General features: G+C 49.0%; 1 protein-coding gene across 8 annotated transcripts in view; it reads right to left on the reverse strand.

Annotated features, from left to right (window-relative positions):
- Positions 1 to 1,652: 1,652 nt before the first annotated feature.
- Positions 1,653 to 19,827, reverse strand: part of GRIP2 (glutamate receptor interacting protein 2) — a 289,298-nt gene continuing 271,123 nt past the window's right edge. For 7 of the 8 annotated variants that reach the window (XM_074913846.1, XM_074913849.1, XM_074913844.1 and 4 more), the window contains 6 exons: positions 17,805 to 17,981; positions 14,572 to 14,725; positions 11,505 to 11,625; positions 7,807 to 8,043; positions 6,012 to 6,158; positions 1,653 to 3,551 (listed from right to left, as the gene is read on the reverse strand). In XM_074913846.1, the coding sequence (XP_074769947.1) occupies positions 3,354 to 3,551; positions 6,012 to 6,158; positions 7,807 to 8,043; positions 11,505 to 11,625; positions 14,572 to 14,725; positions 17,805 to 17,981 (1,034 nt within the window). In that variant the 3' untranslated portion in view covers positions 1,653 to 3,353. Of the gene's footprint in view, positions 3,552 to 6,011; positions 6,159 to 7,806; positions 8,044 to 11,504; positions 12,029 to 14,571; positions 14,726 to 17,804; positions 17,982 to 19,827 lie in introns of those variants that run through there. The other variant, XM_074913851.1, reaches the window with a different exon arrangement.

Raw genomic sequence — 19,827 nt, forward strand, 5'->3', positions numbered from 1 at the left:
GGCCCCACTATTTCTTCCCTGGTGTGGGCACTGCTCATTCCAGGCTCAGTCGAACAGCTGAAGGTTAAGCCTGTGGGGCCTTCCCTTAAGTCCTGATCTGAGGCAGGGAGAGAAGACACCAACGTGTAGGTGGCTTCTATTTGTGAAAAGAAGTAAAGACTTCACGCAGCAGGCCCTGGCCACTGCTGAGGCTGCAGCGCCCCATGGCCAGGCTGAGCCCCATTTGCCTTTATTTGGGGCTTTCTGGCTTGGATGGTTGTTGGGTGCGACAGGAGGACGCTGGCATGTCTCCTCCCATTGGTGCAATGTCTGGACTGAGCAGCCTGCTGTCGGCAGAGAGAGCAACTGTAGCGTGCCTCAGGTTAAAACAAATAAATTAGCCACTAAAAGCACCACAAGCTGCTGCCGAAGGGTTTCGTGTCCCTGCCATGGGCGTGGTTGCAGCTGGCTCCCTCTGCCGAGGTCCCCGGGGCACGAGGTGCCATTAGGAGGAGGAGCCGCTGCCCCTTGGCAGCACCTACCGGGGAGGGGGGGGCAGCACATACCGGGGGGGCAGCACCGTGCTGACCTTTCACCTCCTGCACGCACCGAAACCCGTCGGTCACGCTGCATGGGCACTCGCTCAACCCGCCACGGGCCCAGCTTTGGCAAGTCCCCGGTGCCAAACATGCCAAGGGCCTCGTTGGGAGGGCTGTGCCCCGGGAGGGCGGCCAGAGACGGCAGATAAGGCTTGTTTACGTGGCAATGATTCCCCAGGTCTAACCAGGAGCATTCCCATACCATGCTCAGCCTCTGAAAACTCCTGCATTACCCACTTGGCCATGAAGGGTTGCAAAACCCAGCTCACCCTTTCCTTACTGGTGAGAGATTCCCCGGGGCCTTATCCGGGAACGATCCCAGCCTGGGCAGCTCACGCCGGGAGCACAGGGCTGCCCTAAGCCCCTTCGTAAGAGCAACAAGGGAAGAAACCCTCACCGTAGGGACCCAGGGAACTGCGTTCTGGGGTGTCAGTCACCTCTTTGGAGGACTGGTTTCAGAGGTGGGATGCTTTGGCTACCACGGCGTGGGACCCCGCTGCAGGGCGCTGAGCACCGGAAGGGACATCTGCCAGCACATCGTCCTCCAGCAGGTTCCTAACCCATCCCCAGGGATTAGCCACGGCTTCCCCAGTGCTGCCACAGCCACGGCACGGCCACCCACCTGCTTCGCTGCATCAGTATTTTGCCATGAAGCGGCCCGGGTTTAACCCAACACGATTTCCAGTGTGGCCAAGGGAACCACGCGGAGGGGCATCTCCAGCTCCTACTGCCAAGAGCTACAGCAGAATTCCCTCCGTGTCCGCAGGGAGGGAGGTGACCCAGGTCCCGCTGCCCCCAGATCTACAAGCAGTGGCCGCCCAGCAAACCCCCCCTGTGTGCCCTCCCCTCCTTGTCCTTCGAGGTGTCTCCTAACTGGGGGGTCCTCTGGCAAGTTAAAATAGGGCTGGAAGCAGAGTGTTGCCTGCTGTTGTCCTCCTGCAGAGACACAAAGCAAAACAAATGCATTTAATTTGCTTTTATTTAATTAAAAAAAAAAAAGTCAAAGTCATTGCAATCCCATTTAAATACAGAGATTTACAAATAGGTCCAAAACAGGACTAAAATATTCTTTGAAATGCTGTACTTTTAAATATTGTGCTTTCATAGATACATAAGAAAATTAGCATATAAAAATACTTTACAAGGAATACACTCTAATATATGGATAAAAATACACATTTAATGCATTTCATCTTCATATCATTCAAAATGCATAGGAAGGGATACAAGGACCAAGGTTTTCTTCCTTCTTTCCTTTTTTTTTTTTTTTTTTTTAAAGCCTTTAATAAAAGTCTTCATTAAAAACCTATGAGAAGCCCCAGCGAGCTTCCACTGCTCAGAATATTGCATATAAAAACACTTCTGGCTGCACTGTCGATGCTCCCCAGGATCAGTTATGGCACATTACCTAGTTGTGGCAGCAATGGTATGGGGTATTGCATACTCGAAGAGAAAATGGCTACAACGACAAATAGCTGGATGGGGCCGGGCACGTGCCTGGAAGAAACCCCCTGACACGCTGCGGAGGGACGGAGTCGCGAAGCGGCTCGGGGACGGATGGCGTGGGGACGAGCCCTGGCTCAGCAAAGCGGCCCAAGGGGCGCTGCACCCCCAGCCCACGCCCCGCGGGCTCTGGCACCGGCGGAGCTGGAGGGGGGACGGGGAGGCTGCGCCGTGCCGGAGCCTTCCCGGGGACAGCGATGCCAGGCTCACGCCCCCACCACCGGGCCATGAGCATCATCATAAAGTGCTAAAACGTGAAACGTGGCAAGCAGATGAGCGATCCAACGCGACGGGGGCTCTCGGGAGGGGGCGAGCGTGGGGCCTCATGCCTGCGAAGCCGCGGAGGGGTCAGCGATGGGGGCGAGCAGCCGAACCCGCGTGGGCACACACAGACAGAGCCCAGCCCACGCAGGACACAACCTCCATCTAACAAAGGCTTCTCATGCCACTGACAGGACAAGGTTTGATTCACTCAAAACATCAGGGAGAGCCCTGGGAAGATCGCCGTTCCGCTATTTACTTGCGGGCACAGGCCAGGTTTGCAAGCAAGAGATCTCCATAAAGCCCAGACAAACGAAGTGGCTGGGGATCTGGGCAGGAATTCAAGGCCTTCAGCCTCGGGAACGGCCTCCTGCTCTGTACTAACTCCTCCAGCACAGGTAACCACGTTGCTCACGGGACTCGACGGTGAGACAAGGTGCCTCATCCCACTGCAGGGTGAGCCAGCCCTGGCAGGGAGCACGGACGGGGCTGGCAGGAGGCAGCTGCAAATACCGATTTCTGAACAAGAATTGCATCTCGCCACTCTCAAGCACATTCTGAAATGTCTTTTAAACAGGAGTCTCCACAGCCCTGCACCAGGAGTGCAGGATTTCTCGGGAGTGTTTAAAGGATGGAGCTGGTCACAACAGAAAAGGAAAGGCGTTGTCAGTCTTGCTGTATGCGATGAACCGAGCAAACAAGAAACAGAATAGCACCATGTGTGTTTATAGGATGGCCAAGGCCTCCAGGGTGAGGAGGGTGCGGGAGGCAGGACCCCGTCGGCAGCTCACCCCTGGCCGGTGCTGCCCACGGCCTCAGACGTGCATCCAGCTCCCACCTTCCCAGCAATCTTTGGCGGTCTACAGGCTCACTGAAGACCCACCTCCCCACTTGCAGGTTATGGTACACACAGCGTCTAACAAATACCAGTGCAAAAAACAGGAAAAACACCCCAAATAACCCCAATGGTTCAGCAGAGGCCCCTGGCACCATCTGCTCCGCTCCCGCTGCTCAGAGCGTCTGGACACTCGCCTTGACCTCGGCACCGCGGGCCGCCTGCGCCGGCAGCTCTCTGTTCCCCTCCGGGGGAGCGTTGGCAGCCAGTGCCAAGGGGTTTCGGCTAATCACCAGGTCCAGCTTATCTCCAGCCTCCGAAATCAGGGGAACAGCCAGACAGCAGTCAAAGTCTCTCGTTCGGATGCGGTTTACCTGCCGGGATGGATTTAGGATGTGCCATGGGGAGGAACAACAAAAAGACCAGGTTTGTTAGTAAGAAAATGCAAAGTTGGTGCTAAATCCACACCTGTGAAAACACACAATTCTGGGGGGTCCCTGATTCCAGGTTCACAGCAGAGCAGAGGCACCCCTCCAGGCTGAGCACATCCTTGCTTAGCTGAGAAATGATGCAATAACTGGTAGAGGAAGGGGGAAAAATAGTCTGGATCAGGCATAGATCCTGACCCCCGGTGTCTGGGGCGGTATGACAAGTATTAAACACTGCAGGGCTCAAAACCAGTTCTCCAGTTCAAGTGTGCAGGAGAAAGGTTGCCATTTTCCATGATTTTTTGGTCATCGTGGCTTTTACTGGCCTTAAATTTGTGATGTGGGGTATTCAGCGCCTAGGAAGCAGATACAGCTCAGACCCTAAGGCTTCTGTCAACCATTTTCCAGCTCAGCCAGTAGTAAACTGAGACTATACTGAACAGTTTCTGCTTCTCCTCTCCTCGTTTCCATCCTTTGTTTCGGAGGAGTCTGTATGCATTTCACGTGGGCTCAGAAGGCGGCTGCAAATTCTCCCTGCAGGATTCAGCAGCGAAAGCACCTTCACTGCTGTCTTTCGCAGATCTTCAAGCACATTTCTCAGCTGGGTCACCTTGCAAGAACCACCCCAGCTCTCCCACCTACAGCTACCAGAGCTCCTGGGCTTGGTGCCACGCCAGCTCTGGGATGGAGGGGGCTGGCAAGCGGCACGGGGAGGGGAAGCAGGGAAGGGAGGAAGGAATTCCCCACCCACCTTTGGAGCAAACAGAACCCTTTAGGGCCCGGCATTTCTTCCTTCCCTGGGTAAAGGCTGGATGAGGCCATGCAGCCCTTTCCCCCAAAACCCTTTCCCAGATTAACCCATGCCCACAGAGCTGGGCTCTGGAACGGTAGCAGCGTCCCCCTGCCCTAGCTGGTGTCCACACAGATGACCCCGACACTGCTCCTTACAGCACAGTAACTAAGAGCCATTTCTAAACCGCACATGGACAAGGAGAGACGAGCCATGAGCTTGCTCTGCCTTTGCCCTACGCCAGCCAGGCAGTTCCGTACTGTGCAGAAGTGCCATCAGTGCAGCGCCGTGCTCCGGCTCATCCATCGGGGCGAGAGGCAGAGGGTCTGTGGCAGCAGGGACGAGGCGTTTCGCTGGCCTTCGGGCACACCCTCACGCCCACACTCGGCAGCACTCTGAAGCATCCTCAGCGATGCATCTCTCCCCTTCTTGATGGGAGCTGCCCGGAACAGGTCTGCAATCGCCTCGTCTCCTCGCAGGTGCAAGCCGGGCGGCGCAGCGTGTGGAAGAGGGGTGTCGAAAGGCTCCACGCCGCTCTGTTCAGGATTTTTGGGCACACCTCCCAGAGCACTTGGCACTCGCAAAAAGCAACACGTCCAACATTCAACAGAAAGGCAGCCCAGAGCCTAATTAGCTCTTGTTCGTTCTTGCACCATCTTTTATTTGAAGCCGAGAAGGAATAATTGTATAGCAGCCAACTGGCTAGAGACCATAACAAGCTTAAACAAGGTTCCCCACAGAGCTGCCAGTTCTCCAGTTACCTGATGTACATAATATATTGGCTCTGATCCTACTGCTAACAACCCCCGCCTAGAAATTAGTAAAACTAAACATCCTTCTGAGTGTTTCCAAATATGGTCACAATATCTGCATTTCCAAATGGTGGCAATTTTTCCATTGGGGTTGCACTTTCTCCGTTGCTGTTTGAGTTGCCCCAAAGCTAAAATAGTTGCTTTTCATCCATATAAAGTTCCTCTCCAATCTCCAAAACTCACCATGCTCTTACTGTCCCTCTGATAGTCTGATATGCCCAGGTCACATTTATTATAGACTGTGCTTGTGACCAGAGTTTTTATTCTCTTTCTGCATCAGCTGTTTCAGAACAAGTATCTTTCAAAGAAAAACATCCATGAAAAACACTTTGCTTGAAGGATGTGTTTCCTAGAAAACTCTTTTAGTTGTCAAAGGCATGCACAGGACTTCATGAACACCACCTAACTCCACATGGGGCTTCGCAGGAACACATGTATTGGTCAACACAGTCTAGCTCATCCAAAAGTCACCCTCTTACAGGATAGGAAAAGGACTGAGGGCGAGGAGAGGAAGCAACACAGCTTTTTTCTTGTTTTGAGCTGCCCAAGCCCAGAAAGGCCATTGCCGGGACGTGTCCTGGAATGGGTGTAACCTAGGGGTACCACCTGGGGGTACTATGTGGTGGTTTCTCATTATAAAACACAGGTCTCATTGAGTGCTCGGTGGCTAAGAGCTCACCTAGTTGGCTAACTATTACCTTTCATTAAAGTTAGTGCTGCCATGGATGGGTCTCACTTCTCTCTTCCTCTCAGCCACTCATTCACTCCGTCCCAGCCTCCAGAACTGCATTTTGCATTTATTACCTGAAGCACTCTGTCATATGGCTTGAGGCCACACTGATCTGCTGGCCCATCCGGACGGACCATATTTACATAGACACCTTTTTCTAACAGGCCATCCGACACACTGAATCCAAAGTCTTCGCTCTCTGGGTCTTTGTGGAGCGTCATCTGGAGGGGCAGAAACAGAAAACGCATGTTTCAATGCAGCAGAGGAAGGAGGAGGATAGGAATAACACAGATAATTCTGCTCTGGGTCTCCTGGTCAGATTTTTCTTAGCCTGGCAGCTAATACGGGTTGAGCCACACTTACCAGACACCACCATCTTAGGTAGATTGCATGGAGAAGTGCTTTGGTGACTGGTATATAACCCACCTCATGACAGCCCCTCTCCCTTGGATTGGAAGGAAACACAGTGTAATACAGACAGCTGCCATGTTTCACCCAAAAAGCAACTGAGCAAGTGTTACTAACGGAGCATCACCTTCCCCGGCCCAGCTTACGCTGCGTCTCCTCTGTGCCAGACCAGCACATGAAAAATCAACCTGTTCGCAGGGCATTTTCAGTGTGTCAAACGTGAAGACAGCTCATTTTTAATACATCACTCAGCAGGAACACCTAAACCTCTCCATATCATTCACAAGTTCTTTTCAGAAAATCTGTATCAGTAAGTGCTGAAGGGAGGACAAGGAAGAAGCAACCCCATCACCCTTCCCTTGTGCACCTCATGCTCCGGCCTCGCCTAAAGGAGGTGTGCACTGCTGGAAGTGTATCCTGCCATGGGAGCCAGGGACAACTGATTCACCACCACCACCGAAATCTCCCTTTGCCTCTCATGAACTGGGAACGCAGCTCCCCCGCGAGGCTCTAACCCCATCGCTGTGCTCTGGACTGGCTGAGCCTCACGGTACGACACAGCACAGCAGCCCACCTGGCCTCACCCTCAGCTCCAAACACAGCCAGCAGCAGATGCTCCAGCGGAATGAAGAGTCGCCCTGTAACATACCTAATTACACAGCTCTCCTCCTTCAGGTACGAAGGAGTTTTATTTAAAGGCACATTTGCCATGCCCTGAAGGACAAGAGCAGATCAAACACAAAGAAGTTGTTTTTTCCAGCTACCATAACTGCAGGTTTCGTTCTAAAGTCACACTAGGAAAGAAAAAGGCAATCAAAATTTTTGAAACCTCTCCAGCTCCCTTCCCTGCTTGCATTCTGCATCAGCAGCTTCTACAGTTAATTACTTTTCCTAATTACTGTTGCCTTGCACCATGCTTAAACTGGCGACGTTCAGCTGGGTACTGAATTCAAACAAGTTGCCCATCGTTGAAGTCCTACCAGTTGCACTTAAGGAAAGGCTGGGGGTGGAGGGGAAGGGGAGGGAAAATAAGTTATTCTGAGGTTTTTTTAATACAGTTTAGCCAACTGAATGGAGCGTGCCATGGAAAAGGACTGACGGGTCTCCATGGGGCCATACTGCAAGCTCCTTTGCTTGTATCTGTAGCACCAGTTAATGAACTCCAGAACACAAGGACCTGGAAATCTCTCGTAATAAAGAGAAACAGCAAAGCACAGGTTTGAACCCTCCTGAAGCACGGCAGCTAAATCCTGTTACTCTTGTGCAGAGGCCACTTCATCTTAATCTGACCCTCTGGAAACCTTTGCCGCAGACCTTGGTGGGGGCCAGCTTTAACAAGTAATTTTTTCTGGGGGTGCCTCTGAACAAAGGAGATTTTTTTACAAGGCTGCAAAGTTTCTACAGCTTTAACCATGGAGGCACTGCAGTGCCACAGCCAGACCAACCCTTGGCAACACAGACCTTGTGAAACTCGAGGGGGGTGGGCGACATGATTTCCTGCATTTCCTTCTCGATCTTCTTCATGTCCAGGTTCCTCTCGTTCTTCTTGGCAGGGGAGCTGCTGCTCTCAGTTTGTCCGTCATCACAGCTGGAGTTTGCTCTCCTCAATGGGCTCAGTCCCGACGGGTTGACAGAGTCCAGGAGCAACTTGCTGCCCTCCAGGCCCAGGTTGTGTACACTCCCTGTCATGATGGATGCCTGTAGGGGCACACGGTCATTCTGCTGAGATGCCAGCAGGAAGAGATGGACCACAACAGCAACAGAAGTGGCACAGACAGCATCACTGCTCTCGTTAATCAGAAAATAACTACCAAGAAGCTCTTCCAGTTAGCTATAAAAGCCATTTCCAGACCTGAGGAGCCTGCTGCCAGGTCTATCGCTGACCTGCTGTATGCTCTCCACCCCCACCCCAACATGGACCTTTATCTCAGAATGAAGCATTTGCGAATTATTTTTTTGAAGTTGCTTTTTGATAACCCCATCTACACAAACAGGGCCAGGCAGGCCTCATCTTGTGCAGGAACCTTCTTGATAGTCAAGAAGGATGAACACCCCAATCTCAGGGGGCTCGCAGAGGAAACGGTGTCTGCCTGGCTCTGCGGGCTGCAGCTCACCATCAGCATTGCACAGTGCTGGCAAGGGCCCAGGGAAGTCAATACCTTGGACTCCACTGAGGCCAATTCAGCAGAGAAATTAGGATTTTATCTGTCAGTAAATGGGAGCTGTCACTGAGCAAAACTGAGTTAAAAATATGAAATTAAGTAATATTTAAGCCTGGTCATCCTTGATAGCATCCATTAAAAGATGCCCATAAGTAGATTCTACTCCATTTGGCAATGCTTTTCACTAATGAGATTACATTGATCAAAGCTAACGTAGGAGTCAAGAATCCAGTCTATGGATCCACAAGTCACAGAGTCCATTTAAACGGCATAATGAAAACTGTCATTTCAAAGTTCAGGCTCCAAGGGTCTGCAGTCCCATTAAATGTCAAAAGGTGGAAGATAGAAAAGGAAAGGTAGGGAGCAGATAGCAAAATTCTGCAATGCTAAACATGGCAGGTCAAAGAGCAATTGCTCCTGTGCTTGAGAAATATCATCTGACTAAATCTCTAATCAAGGCCCTCCCGCCCTTTTCTCCAAGCTGGAAGAAAGGCAAATAAAGCAAATTCTGGTGGCAGTATGAAAATGCCAGCACTACCCACATTATCCCAAAATAGAGAAAACCTTTTTGCTTTGCACTTTTCGGGTCTTCACACAAAAATGACTTATCAGCTCGAGTTTGGACAAAACTCAAATACCTGCTACATGCTGGAAGGACGCTGACTTACCACATACCTGAAACGCAGATTAGCAAACAGATACAGCCAAACAGGGTACGTTTGTTCACTGACCTCAGGCAGCCCCAACACCCTCCAGGATGCCGTGCCATGCTGTACCAACACCAGCACTGCAGAGCCAGTGAGGAGAACAGAAAGGTCTGTGCATGTTGTGCTCCTGAACTCCCTCCTGCACTGCAAATACCGTAACCAGCCAGTACCCAACAGCATTCAACTCCTTCCTGTCTTCAAGGTAAATGCTCTTTGTGGTATCATAAGCAATTTCCTAGGTGCTCTGGGTTAAGTGCAAGCAGCAGAAAGGGCAATTCTGGACTTCTCTAGCCTCTGGCTGCCCTACATTATTTTTCCCCATGTCTTGGCTGCCCTCAAAGCAAAGTGGGAACACACACTCCACTAGACATACTGGAAAAATCCTGTTTCTATCCATACCCCATAGTCTGGGAGTGGATTGCTACTGTGTATGAACCTGTTTCCAGGCTGTCTTGGATCATTTTGCATGACTCTTATTCTTTTCCAAACGCAGAGCACGAGGGGTCGAATTTAAAAATAAAAAAAATTTAAAAATAGAAATCTCTGACTTTCATAAAATCACAGGAGCTGGGGCTTAGAAACCTGCAGTACAGCAAAAGCCCCAGTGAGCATTGCACATCCCACACCACGCCTCAGGAAGGATGGGTACACGGAGAGGGAGGAACAGATCAGCGGTACTTTGGCTACGATAAAAGGGGAGCTGAAACCCATCAAACTTCTGCTCAAACGCACAGCACTTTCCTTTTGTCTCCAGAACTTTCAAAAATATTCTAGAAATGTGCTAAATACACCAAAACCCTAGAGGTGCTCAGCTTTTTGTAAGATGTCTTTACATTTTTAAAAGCATTACTATAACTGTCAAAGCTCCAAAGCCTTAAACCAGCATGAGTCAAAAGCCCACGCGTCTCTGCACCACGGATCCCTGGAAAAGGAAAAGGATTGGGCAGAAAGATATTTTCTCTATCCTGGCATTTCACAGTAGTCCAACAAATCCCTTCTTTTAAATTTAGATGCCAGCCATTATAGAGAAGAGAAACACCTTTGCACCATTTCAGAGGGGTACTTTTTCTTAACAGCAGTTCAGAAAGGTTGACAGTGGCTGCCTAAACTCTTTAAAATACATTCAGGTCTAGGAAATAAGTGATCAAGGGAAGAAGTTATAGTTTGTGGGGGATGGGGGTTTGGGGTTTTGCATGTGGGTTGGGTTTTTTTTAAGTCAGCACTTTTTTAAGCAGTTAAAATAATAAATACACCGTTTTGTGCTTCAGCACAATAAATTTAATTGAGATTTCCACCCCACTTACAGTAGCTAAGGATCAGGAAGGAAAAAACAATTAGTAAGTCCCTTGTCACCATACAGACCAAAACAGGACTTTTCCACTTCCAATTATTCAGAAATCGTGGTTTTTCTCTGACACCTGAGCTATATGCAATCGTGCATAAAACCAGTCCCACTGGGGGTGATGGAGGGCACAAGGCAGCAAGCTCTCCCCAGTCCTCTGCACTCACAGGGTCCCACTCCTTTTGGGCTGCGGTAGCTGGGGAGGAGAGCAGCACGGCCCCCATCCTGCTGGGCAGGTTTGCTTCCCCCTGCTCTACAGTCTCGAGGGAGGCCTTTATTTGCATCCCACAGCTTAGAAATTCAGGCTGCCCATCCTATAACCGGACACAATAACATGACCTCCAAAGTATTTTGGATAAAGAAAAGAGAAAGTGGTTTGTGAAGGGAGGAAACACCTTTATTTCTGCAGGAAGCAATTACTTTCTCAGATTTTTCCATGGGGAAGGCTGGCTGAAAAGCTTCCAATTACCTATTTCACTCAAACAGTTTCCGGCAGAGTGACAGCTGAATGCAAGATATATGGTGGGCCTGTCTGTATTTGAAGTAAGCCAAGGCTTCAGTCCCAGTGGGGTTTTGGGGGTCTCCTTTTGCTTGGCCTTTAAGTGCTTTGGACAGACAATAACTTTCCAAGCAGGGGGTTTACCATTTGATAAAGAAGGTTTGCCAACAGTCATGTGAAGATTGTTGGCCAGCAACAGTTTGCAAAAAGAGCGTGGAGTTCCTGGTGGGTAAGTCATTGTCTCAGGGAAAAAGTGCACGCAAGCAACTGTCTAATGAGACATAGTTATCCATTAGCACAAACACTGACACGGATTAAATTCAAACCTTTCTTCATACCACTGACAGCCCAGGGATGCTACAGGCAATTAACAGATCCAGGGAAACAGTCTAACATTTACAGCAAGAGCAAAACAATCAGATCAGTAGCAAATTCAGAAAGGGATTTACCTCAATCTCCCTCAAAAGTTCAGACTGGCCACATGTTTCCAAATCCTCCAAAGCTTCTCCAAAAACACGCCAAAAACTATCCTCGTGAGTGGTCTCAAGGCCATTTTGGCGGTTGGGGTATCTGTTGTAACGTAGGAACCAAACATTGTCAGCACTCTTCTGCAGCAGGATGAAAGCCGCAAGGCTACAGCAAGTGTCTCACCAGTAAAAGCAGAGACTTGAAGAGTCTTCATATACAAAAGCAAACAATATGAACTTTTCAGACAAGAGTCCGAATACGAGACCTCCATGCATTTACTAACGGGGCAAGTGTCCTTCAAAGGAAGAATTAAGTTGGTGTAGTAATGTCAAAGTTCAAAGGGTAAATTAAAAAGTGCCTGTAGGAAGATTGTAGGTTTAGGAAGACGTTTTGGTGAAATAGAGAAGTGAAAGAAAAAAGGATGCATTATGGGTAAACCAGGAGCCTCAGAGACTGTTAGTACAAAGGCTGATGGGATAGAGCTCAGATCTGAGACACAGAACACCTGAGAAGAGAGAGAAAAACACAGAGGGTAACAGACATGGTGAGAAAATGATAAATACATTAGGTCTCTATGAGAATAAATAATGCAAAGATGTATATAAAAATGATTGCCCTGAGCTGGAGAAGCAAACGCATGCTACAGCCAACAATATCGACAGTGTCATGTATAACCCATACAAACCGAGTTTCGTTTGCCTTGGGATGGCCAGGGAACTGAGCTGTTACTTTCAGGAGGTCTCTTTTTTGCTATGTAACAGTCATGACACAGCCATGTAAAGATTGCCACCAGTTCTGTCTACAACAGAGAGTAAGGGTAGAGAGAACCTCTCTCAAGCGGGTACAAACACACGCCAACGTTAACATCGTGTGCGTCTTCCTGAGGGTCCTGCAACTTCCCACCTTGGTAATTTCAGTGACTTATCTCTGACCACAAGCCAGGGTTAATTCTCAAAGTTATAAAGCAAATAGCAATTAAACACGCTGAAGTCCTCTGAACAAGCCAGAGAAGTGAGTGACACTGGACACTGCTTACTGTACACCAGACTGGGCAAAACTCAGACCATCAGCGCTCCGTTTAACAGGAGCCTCTTGAAGGAAACTCTCTGCGGTGTTAAATCAAGGTTATGATAAAACCATTAATGTGCCACGGGAAGAGACCCCAAGGGGACAGGGACATTAGAATACCCCTAATGCATCTTCTACACATCTTATCAGGAGCTGCATGGACGAGGCTCCACCTCTGCAACATCTGGCAGCATCTTGTACGGCTTAATGGTCATCAGCGCCGCAGACGGGAAGGGATGCACATCCACCAGAGCCACTTAGCAAAGTCAAAATATTTTACTTGAGTACAAGTCAAAGATAGTTTGGCATTCATCAAATACATAAAGACCCCTTGGGCTATTAATAGAGCTTTTTCCAGATCTCTATTAACTGCAAAGTCTTTAGCACACGCTTTGCTTTTCATCCACTGGTTTAGATGGGAGTCTGTAGCAGGCATAAGTCACACACACACACGCCTCTGCTCCTTGTGGAATCATGGCCTGCCTGGAGAGAGCTGTATCTGACATGGCTTATTGTGTTTTAAATTCACCCCTTACCTGTCAGCAGCTTTGAAAGGATGGTAGCCTTTACACCAGGCAGAAAGGTCAAAAAAACACCCAGCAAGACTTTATAAAAACAAACCAAAATTTCCCCCCACAAGGAATTTTTGATTCTTTCCCCTTACTCATTTCCTTCCTCTGCTCCCAGGTTCCCGAAGAGGCAAACGTCCCTTTCAGTTACCAGTTTCTTGCCTCTCAGATCAGCAATAGAACAAACACATTCAGGACGCGGATGAATCAGTACGGGCTCTCACACCACGGGGTCAGCAGGTTTTTCCAGGCTAAAGGCAGCCGGGGTTAGAGACATTTTGTTTTTCTCCCTAATAAAAAGGGCTCAGCAGCATGAACCGTTTCAGTTGCACTTTGACATCAGGGCTCAGAGCCCTCATTAGGGACACGCAGGGCTTCGAGCACTCAGATTTGCTGACTCCAGCTGTCGGCGGCCTCGCTGGGAGGGCCATGAGGGATCAATGACCTCTGTGAGCTGGCTCTTGCTGAGAGGCGAAACAAGAACAAAGTCTCTGCCGCTGCCAGCCTTCCTGCCAGTTTGATCATCTTTAAATAGGTGGAAATGGCCATGAGATGTTCTAAGGTTTTTGTTTGGACAAACAAAAGTTAAGGAAAAAAATAAGAAAAAAAAAAGAACCGACAGTAACAACACGAGACACACAACTATGGGTACTCTGGAGAATGTTGAGAGGAGGGTTAGTTACAAAGCAGTGAGGCTTTTCCACCGTGTGTGGCTCAGTGAGGGGCAGCCTCTGGCCAGGGCAAATCCAGCAGGATTTTCACCCAAAGAAGGGGTAGCTGCAGCCTCCTCCAGGGGCTCAGGAGGTGTTGCAGGATTTCTCCCATGCTGGCTAGGCGGGGGATTAACTCGACCACATTCACTCAATGTGGCTTCGTTTGTGGTGTTGAAAGGGCCAAACTGTGACAGAGAAAGATGTGCAGCCACAGCTTTGGGAGATGTTCATCTGGACATGCAGCCTCGTACTGGTCCTGCAAGAGCTCTGGTTGGCCTTTTTTGCTTTGTGGCTTTGAGCTGTTGTGAAGCAGCATCATCACTCGAAAAAAGTCTGGCCAACACATGTGGGGATTGCCCTGACCATATTTATTTATTCACATAAACCATGAAAATACTGCAGCCTTTACATGGCAGGAATATGAGCCATGGTAAGAACCTGTGGCCCGTGCAGCTGAGACCCCCCTAACTCCAGACACAAATGTCACCTGGCCATGGCAGAGGTGCCACAGAGCTACACCCAGGGTAACCTGGCAATGTAGAGGTGGTTCGACAGAGCAGATTGCCACCCCAGCACCCCTCCCCATGGCCACCCGACGCAGAGATGGCTGCTCCATCCCATTCCCATGCTCCCTTGTCCCTACAAGTGACACCCACATTTCCAGCCATGCCTCCCTGCCTCCTCCCACCCCTCCGCACCTGCTGGGCTTGTCCCAGTCATCTTCACTGAAGCTTCCATCCATGTAGGGGTAGTTTTTCCTGGGGTCGCCCGGAGGGGTGCTGCTCTTTTGTCTGCTGTGTCTCCATTCGTGTGGATGGAGGGCTATGCCCGCAGCCTGCGGTATGTACGTACCTAGGGAAGGCAAGAGGGGGTGGAGAGAGATGGGGTAACACCTGCTCAGAAAACCCAAATGGAGGAAGTCACGCTGAGCCAGGAGAGCCTCATCCCCCAAGTCCCAAACCTGAGGCCAGGTGGATTTCCTATTGCTTCCATCTCAGTCATCCAAAAGGGGTTGTTTTTCCCATTTCTTCTTGCTTGAACCAAAGCAGTTCCTCAGGCTCTTGCCAGAAGGTGCCCCATTTTCCCTTTGCTCCCCCACTTCTGAGTAGTTTTGTAGAATGAGTCCGAGATGCACTGACCTGGGACTACATCTACCACAGATGCAGATCCTGCCCCCAGCCAGCTCCAACTTTGGTTAACACCTCCTGTTTCCACACTGAACCCAACAGAAATTGTGCTGTTGAAGCAGCCATCTTTAAATACAGTGAGCCCTTCAAAGGGTAAAAAGGAGATGCTGCTAAGCTTACCTCAGCATGCCCAACACCATTCATTTTGAAGGACTTGGAGGCCTAATTTCTATTAGGGAAAAAAGTCTTAATTTAGATCCTCAACTGTCTTTGGGACTTAATGGACAGCACAAAAAAAGTAATAGGATAGGAAGGACAGTAGCAAAGAAACTGCATCCAGAGCAGGCAGAAGCAACAGTCTCCCTTCAACGAGCGTAAAGGTGCTGAGGGTACGTGGTGGTGGTCACCAGCTCCACTGTGCTCAGCAGCGTCAAATGAAGACGAGCCAGCCCTGATCCTGGGAGCGGGCAGCCAGCTCCCACAGCCAGCAGAGCCCTCCCATGCCTTCGGGATCAGCTGGCGCAGGTACAGAAAACTGCTTCAGGGACGTGTGGGAAAGGAAAGGAACAGGAGGAGAAACTCTGCTGGCTTGAGTGATGGGGAGGCCTATCTGTATCGCATTTGATAGGAGATCAATACGGACCGTTAGGATGAAATCAGACAAGTTTGCTATGTCTGCCCCCATGGACTTTTCCATACTGCAGTGACTTACTCCAGAGATGCAAATCCATCACCACCAAGTCACAAGATCCCCAGGTCTCACAAGCAGCTGCCTGGACAGAAACCTTCCAAAACAGAGCATTCCTCAGCAGTGTCAGTGCCATCTGCAGCAGAAACAAACCTCCCGAGTCCCCTGCCCACCTTCTGCTGCCCTTTCAATGCTTCAGAGAAATCCTCACAGACTTTCCAAGAAACACTGTACGCTTCCATCACACGTTGTGCCAAGCAAACAGGAAGAGGTAACGGAGAAACACATAATTAAGGGAGACTTGACCTCCCAAACAGCCAAGAGCACTGGAAATACCCAAAGACAACGCCAGCACTTTCTTTGAAAATGCCAAGGCCTGTTATTTGACTTAGCTGAACGTTTCCTCTGTGTGTTTTTAAAGGTTAGACTGCTCTGGAGAGAGCCCCAGAAAAGTGTTTGCCAACATCTTACAGCAGTCAGGAGTGTCTGCTGCCTGCCAGAGCAGAACAAGGTCCCTGCAGCGGGTGGGCAGCAGGTTGGGGCAGGGTGCAGGGGACCAGGGATGGCAGGGGTATGTGTGCAGAGCTGTCACTTGTGTGCCACCGGTTTCACCTTCTCCTTCCAGGGACATGGGCTGGATCTCTGGAATTCAGAGCCACCTGGTGGCATGTTTCCACAAGGCCCAGCACAGCTCTCTTGCCCAAACCCTTCCCTGAGTGGTTTCCAAAACCTGTGGATGAACTTAAAACCTACAAGGCTGCAAAACCCGAGCTACAGTTCTCCATTTGGGGTGTAAACCCCAATCTTCAGGCTCTGTGCATCCCAGGTCTCCCCACATCCTGCCTTCCCTGCCCATCCCATGGGCAGCCCTACGTGTCCTTCTCCTTACCCTCCCGCATCCCTCTCGCCAGCCAGCACCAGCACACCACCACGCAGCCAAACACAATTACCAGGGAAGACAAGAGAGCCCCTGAAGCAAAGTTGCAGTCTGTGGATGTTGGGCAACTTGGCATCAGCCCCACTCCCTGGGGCTCTGTGCTCAATTACGCGTTCTCAATTTACCGGTAAAAGCAATCACTTTGCTAAATCCAGTGTCCAACTTATGTTAACATTCAATTAGATGGAGAGGGATTGCAGCATTATGAAGGCCAGGGGATTCCTCCTTAATGAAGCTTCCAGTCCCAACTGCACTCCCAAATTAAGACTTCAGACCAACGGAGGCTGAAGAAGACGCAGGGATGGTGGCAGAGACACCCACGTGGTGCTGTCCTTTGAAATTTTCTATGTCAGAGCGCAGCGAGTGCAGGCACACACCTCGCTCAGCACATTAAAGGTGCTTTGCAACAGTGCTCCTGCAGCATCCCTCCCTGCTTTCACATTTGGTTCTGGACAGCAGCGTTTTCACCAGTTTCCTTTTGCGGAGGTGATTCGGGGTTTTGTTTTGTTTCAACACGGGCTAATACTAGTTTACGTCACTAAATCTGAACTGGAATAACTATTTTCCAGTGCTTTTCTCCAAGTAAAAATCTATTCCCATGACTAGAACAACCTCCATCCTAGTTTCATATGTCTGCCAGAAACCACAGCTGAATAAACCTGGCCTCGAAGATGTGTTCATCTGATCACTCACTAGAGAGTTAGAGATACTTTCTTGTAATATTACCTTAATTATTTTGTTAAGTGAGTGCTTCTAGTCACAAGACATTCTTGTGGATTTTAAAATATCCTGAAGAGGATTAATATGTCCTGCATGGCCTCTCTGAAGAATTAAAAGTGAGCTACAGACCAAATATTCTGTAAGACATATGGCCAGTGAATACTTCCTCTAATTATGTGAATTATAAAGTGCTGTAATGGTTCTGAAAATGCTGTGAACAGTATGATGCATATAAGCCAGAAGAAATGTGCCAATAAAAACTTAAAACAGATCCATCAACTCAGAGCACTACATGACTGCATTTTAAAATACATTTTGTTCCTTGCTGGAAGTGAGAAGCCATGCAAATGTGGTCAGCCCACAGGCTTCGGCTCATGTTCAGTCACCAGACGGGTTCAGAGGCTCTGCCTACCTTCACCTTGGCCCAGAGTCCCCTAAGAAAAGACAACCCTGGCTTACCTTGGCTCCCATACCCAGCGTCAATGCCGGAGCCATCCCAGGACTCCATAGCACTGTCCACGCTAGGAATTGTGGTGGAGTATATCTCAGACAGCTTGCTAGTTTTCTGGGAGTCCGTCAGTTCATCTTCTGGGTCGCTCACTTCGTTTATACTCCCCGACTTCTTGGGATAGGATTCTGAAACCAGAACATGTTGCTTTAGCAGGCATGAAGAGCAAGCCTCAGGGAAAGGCTTATGCTGACACAGGAGCAAGCCCGGGTAGTGTAAGTCTGTTGAAACACCTCTTTAGCTCTTCAAAGGTAGCTGAGAAAGGCCTGTGCAATGCAATTGAAAGCATTTAATGCAATACTCTTATCTCCAGCTGGATCAAGAAAAAATGCCTGATTTTTTAGCACATGGAATATAAGAAGCAACCACGGGGATTTAAAGATTCCCAAATATGACAGAGTTGGGACCTAATCTCAATTCACAAGCGCATCTTCTTGTGACTTTGGAAGCTTCCTCCAAACAGCCCTGCCCAGAGAAGTGTTTGCCTCTGCAAGCAATAGCGCAGAGCTTCTCTGGTCTCAGAGGGCCTCTTTTTTCACTCAGAGCAGCACCTAGTCAGAGTGCTGGCTGCAAACTTTCTGTTACAAACAGATGTTTTCAATGAGATTCCAATGACAGTGCAACCTGGTCCCAAATTACCACAGCAGAAGTTAAAGACCCCTTCCAAGATTGTACAGCCTTGTATCAATTCAAGGCTAATCACCAGCTCTCCAGAGTCTCCCATGTGGTCTCATGACAACAGTGGAATTCCTGGGCCTGGTATTTTGAGGCTGAATTTCCCCTGATTAGTGACTGGAAAATGAAAAGCTGAATGTGGGTGATGAAGCTCAGGTCTTCCTTTTCATTATTTTAGTAATAATAGGCCCTTATTATCATTATATCAAATTCCCTTTCAGGCAAAAGCTATGCAAGGAATGGTTTCTCAGCGCAAGCATTTCTTTGTACTGAATATTTTAAAGTTCTTATTGATTAGATATCCTGTTAGCCATCCACACCCTGGATCTCTGACTTGCAGAGGCTGGAATAAAAAGCCCTCTGAAAGTCTGCATTTGTCAATGAGGACAGATTATTTTACCAAACAAAGCCCAGTGTCCTGAAAGTCCCTATTTTCCAAGCATTCAGAAGATTGCTCACCATGATTAACTCAAGATTACCTTGAAATTTCAATTACACCTGCTTCATTCACAGAATGATTAACGAGTCTCCAACTGGCACTTGCATGTCAATTATTTCAGCAAGTGGCTGTGACAATGCTAAGTGTCAGCAGGGAGAGAAAAAAAGAGTTTTTCAGACCAAGGATCAAGACAGTTGGCTGCAGGGAACGAGACTGGGGTTTCTTGAAGAGCAATCAATTCCCCAGTTCTACCTCTATTTGCTAAGTCCCCACTCCCTGCCTTGGCTTCCTCCATTTGCCAAATAGATGTATTGCCACACATTTTCATACTGCTTTGAGGTCTACAGAAGTGCTATGTTTAAGAGCAATGTTCCATTTCCAAGGACAGACATCCCATGGGCCATGTCTGCTTGGAAAAGCTTTGTAACTTGATTTAATTCCCACAGCATTGTGGGCCACTGGCTTGGTAGGTCCAGCTAAATCTAGAGACTGCAGAAGCATGGTACAAAAAATCATAAAAAATACTGGGTGTGGGGAGAGACAGAGATGCAGCCAGGATGCACCCGCAACTTTGTGAACTCGATGAAAAAGCCTCTGTTTGGCTGTGATTATGCAGTTGAGGAGAAATTTTGCATATTGCCTGGTTTTGTCAATCCCCGCTCTGTCCCCCAAAAAAAGTAGCCTGCCTGTACTAAGTATGTTCCTACTCTTTCATATCGTGTGAAGAATAGCAGCTTCAAAGCCACAGGGAGCTTGGCAGGGAAGAGAAGGGGGTTTCTAGAATGAAGGTAGATGCTTTGAAAGATGATCTTAGGACCCCAAGACAGGAAAAAGGGTGTAAAAGATTTATTGCCAATCGC

This window comes from Athene noctua, chromosome 10 (genome assembly GCF_965140245.1).
Source record: "Athene noctua chromosome 10, bAthNoc1.hap1.1, whole genome shotgun sequence".
Lineage (NCBI taxonomy): Eukaryota > Metazoa > Chordata > Aves > Strigiformes > Strigidae > Athene > Athene noctua.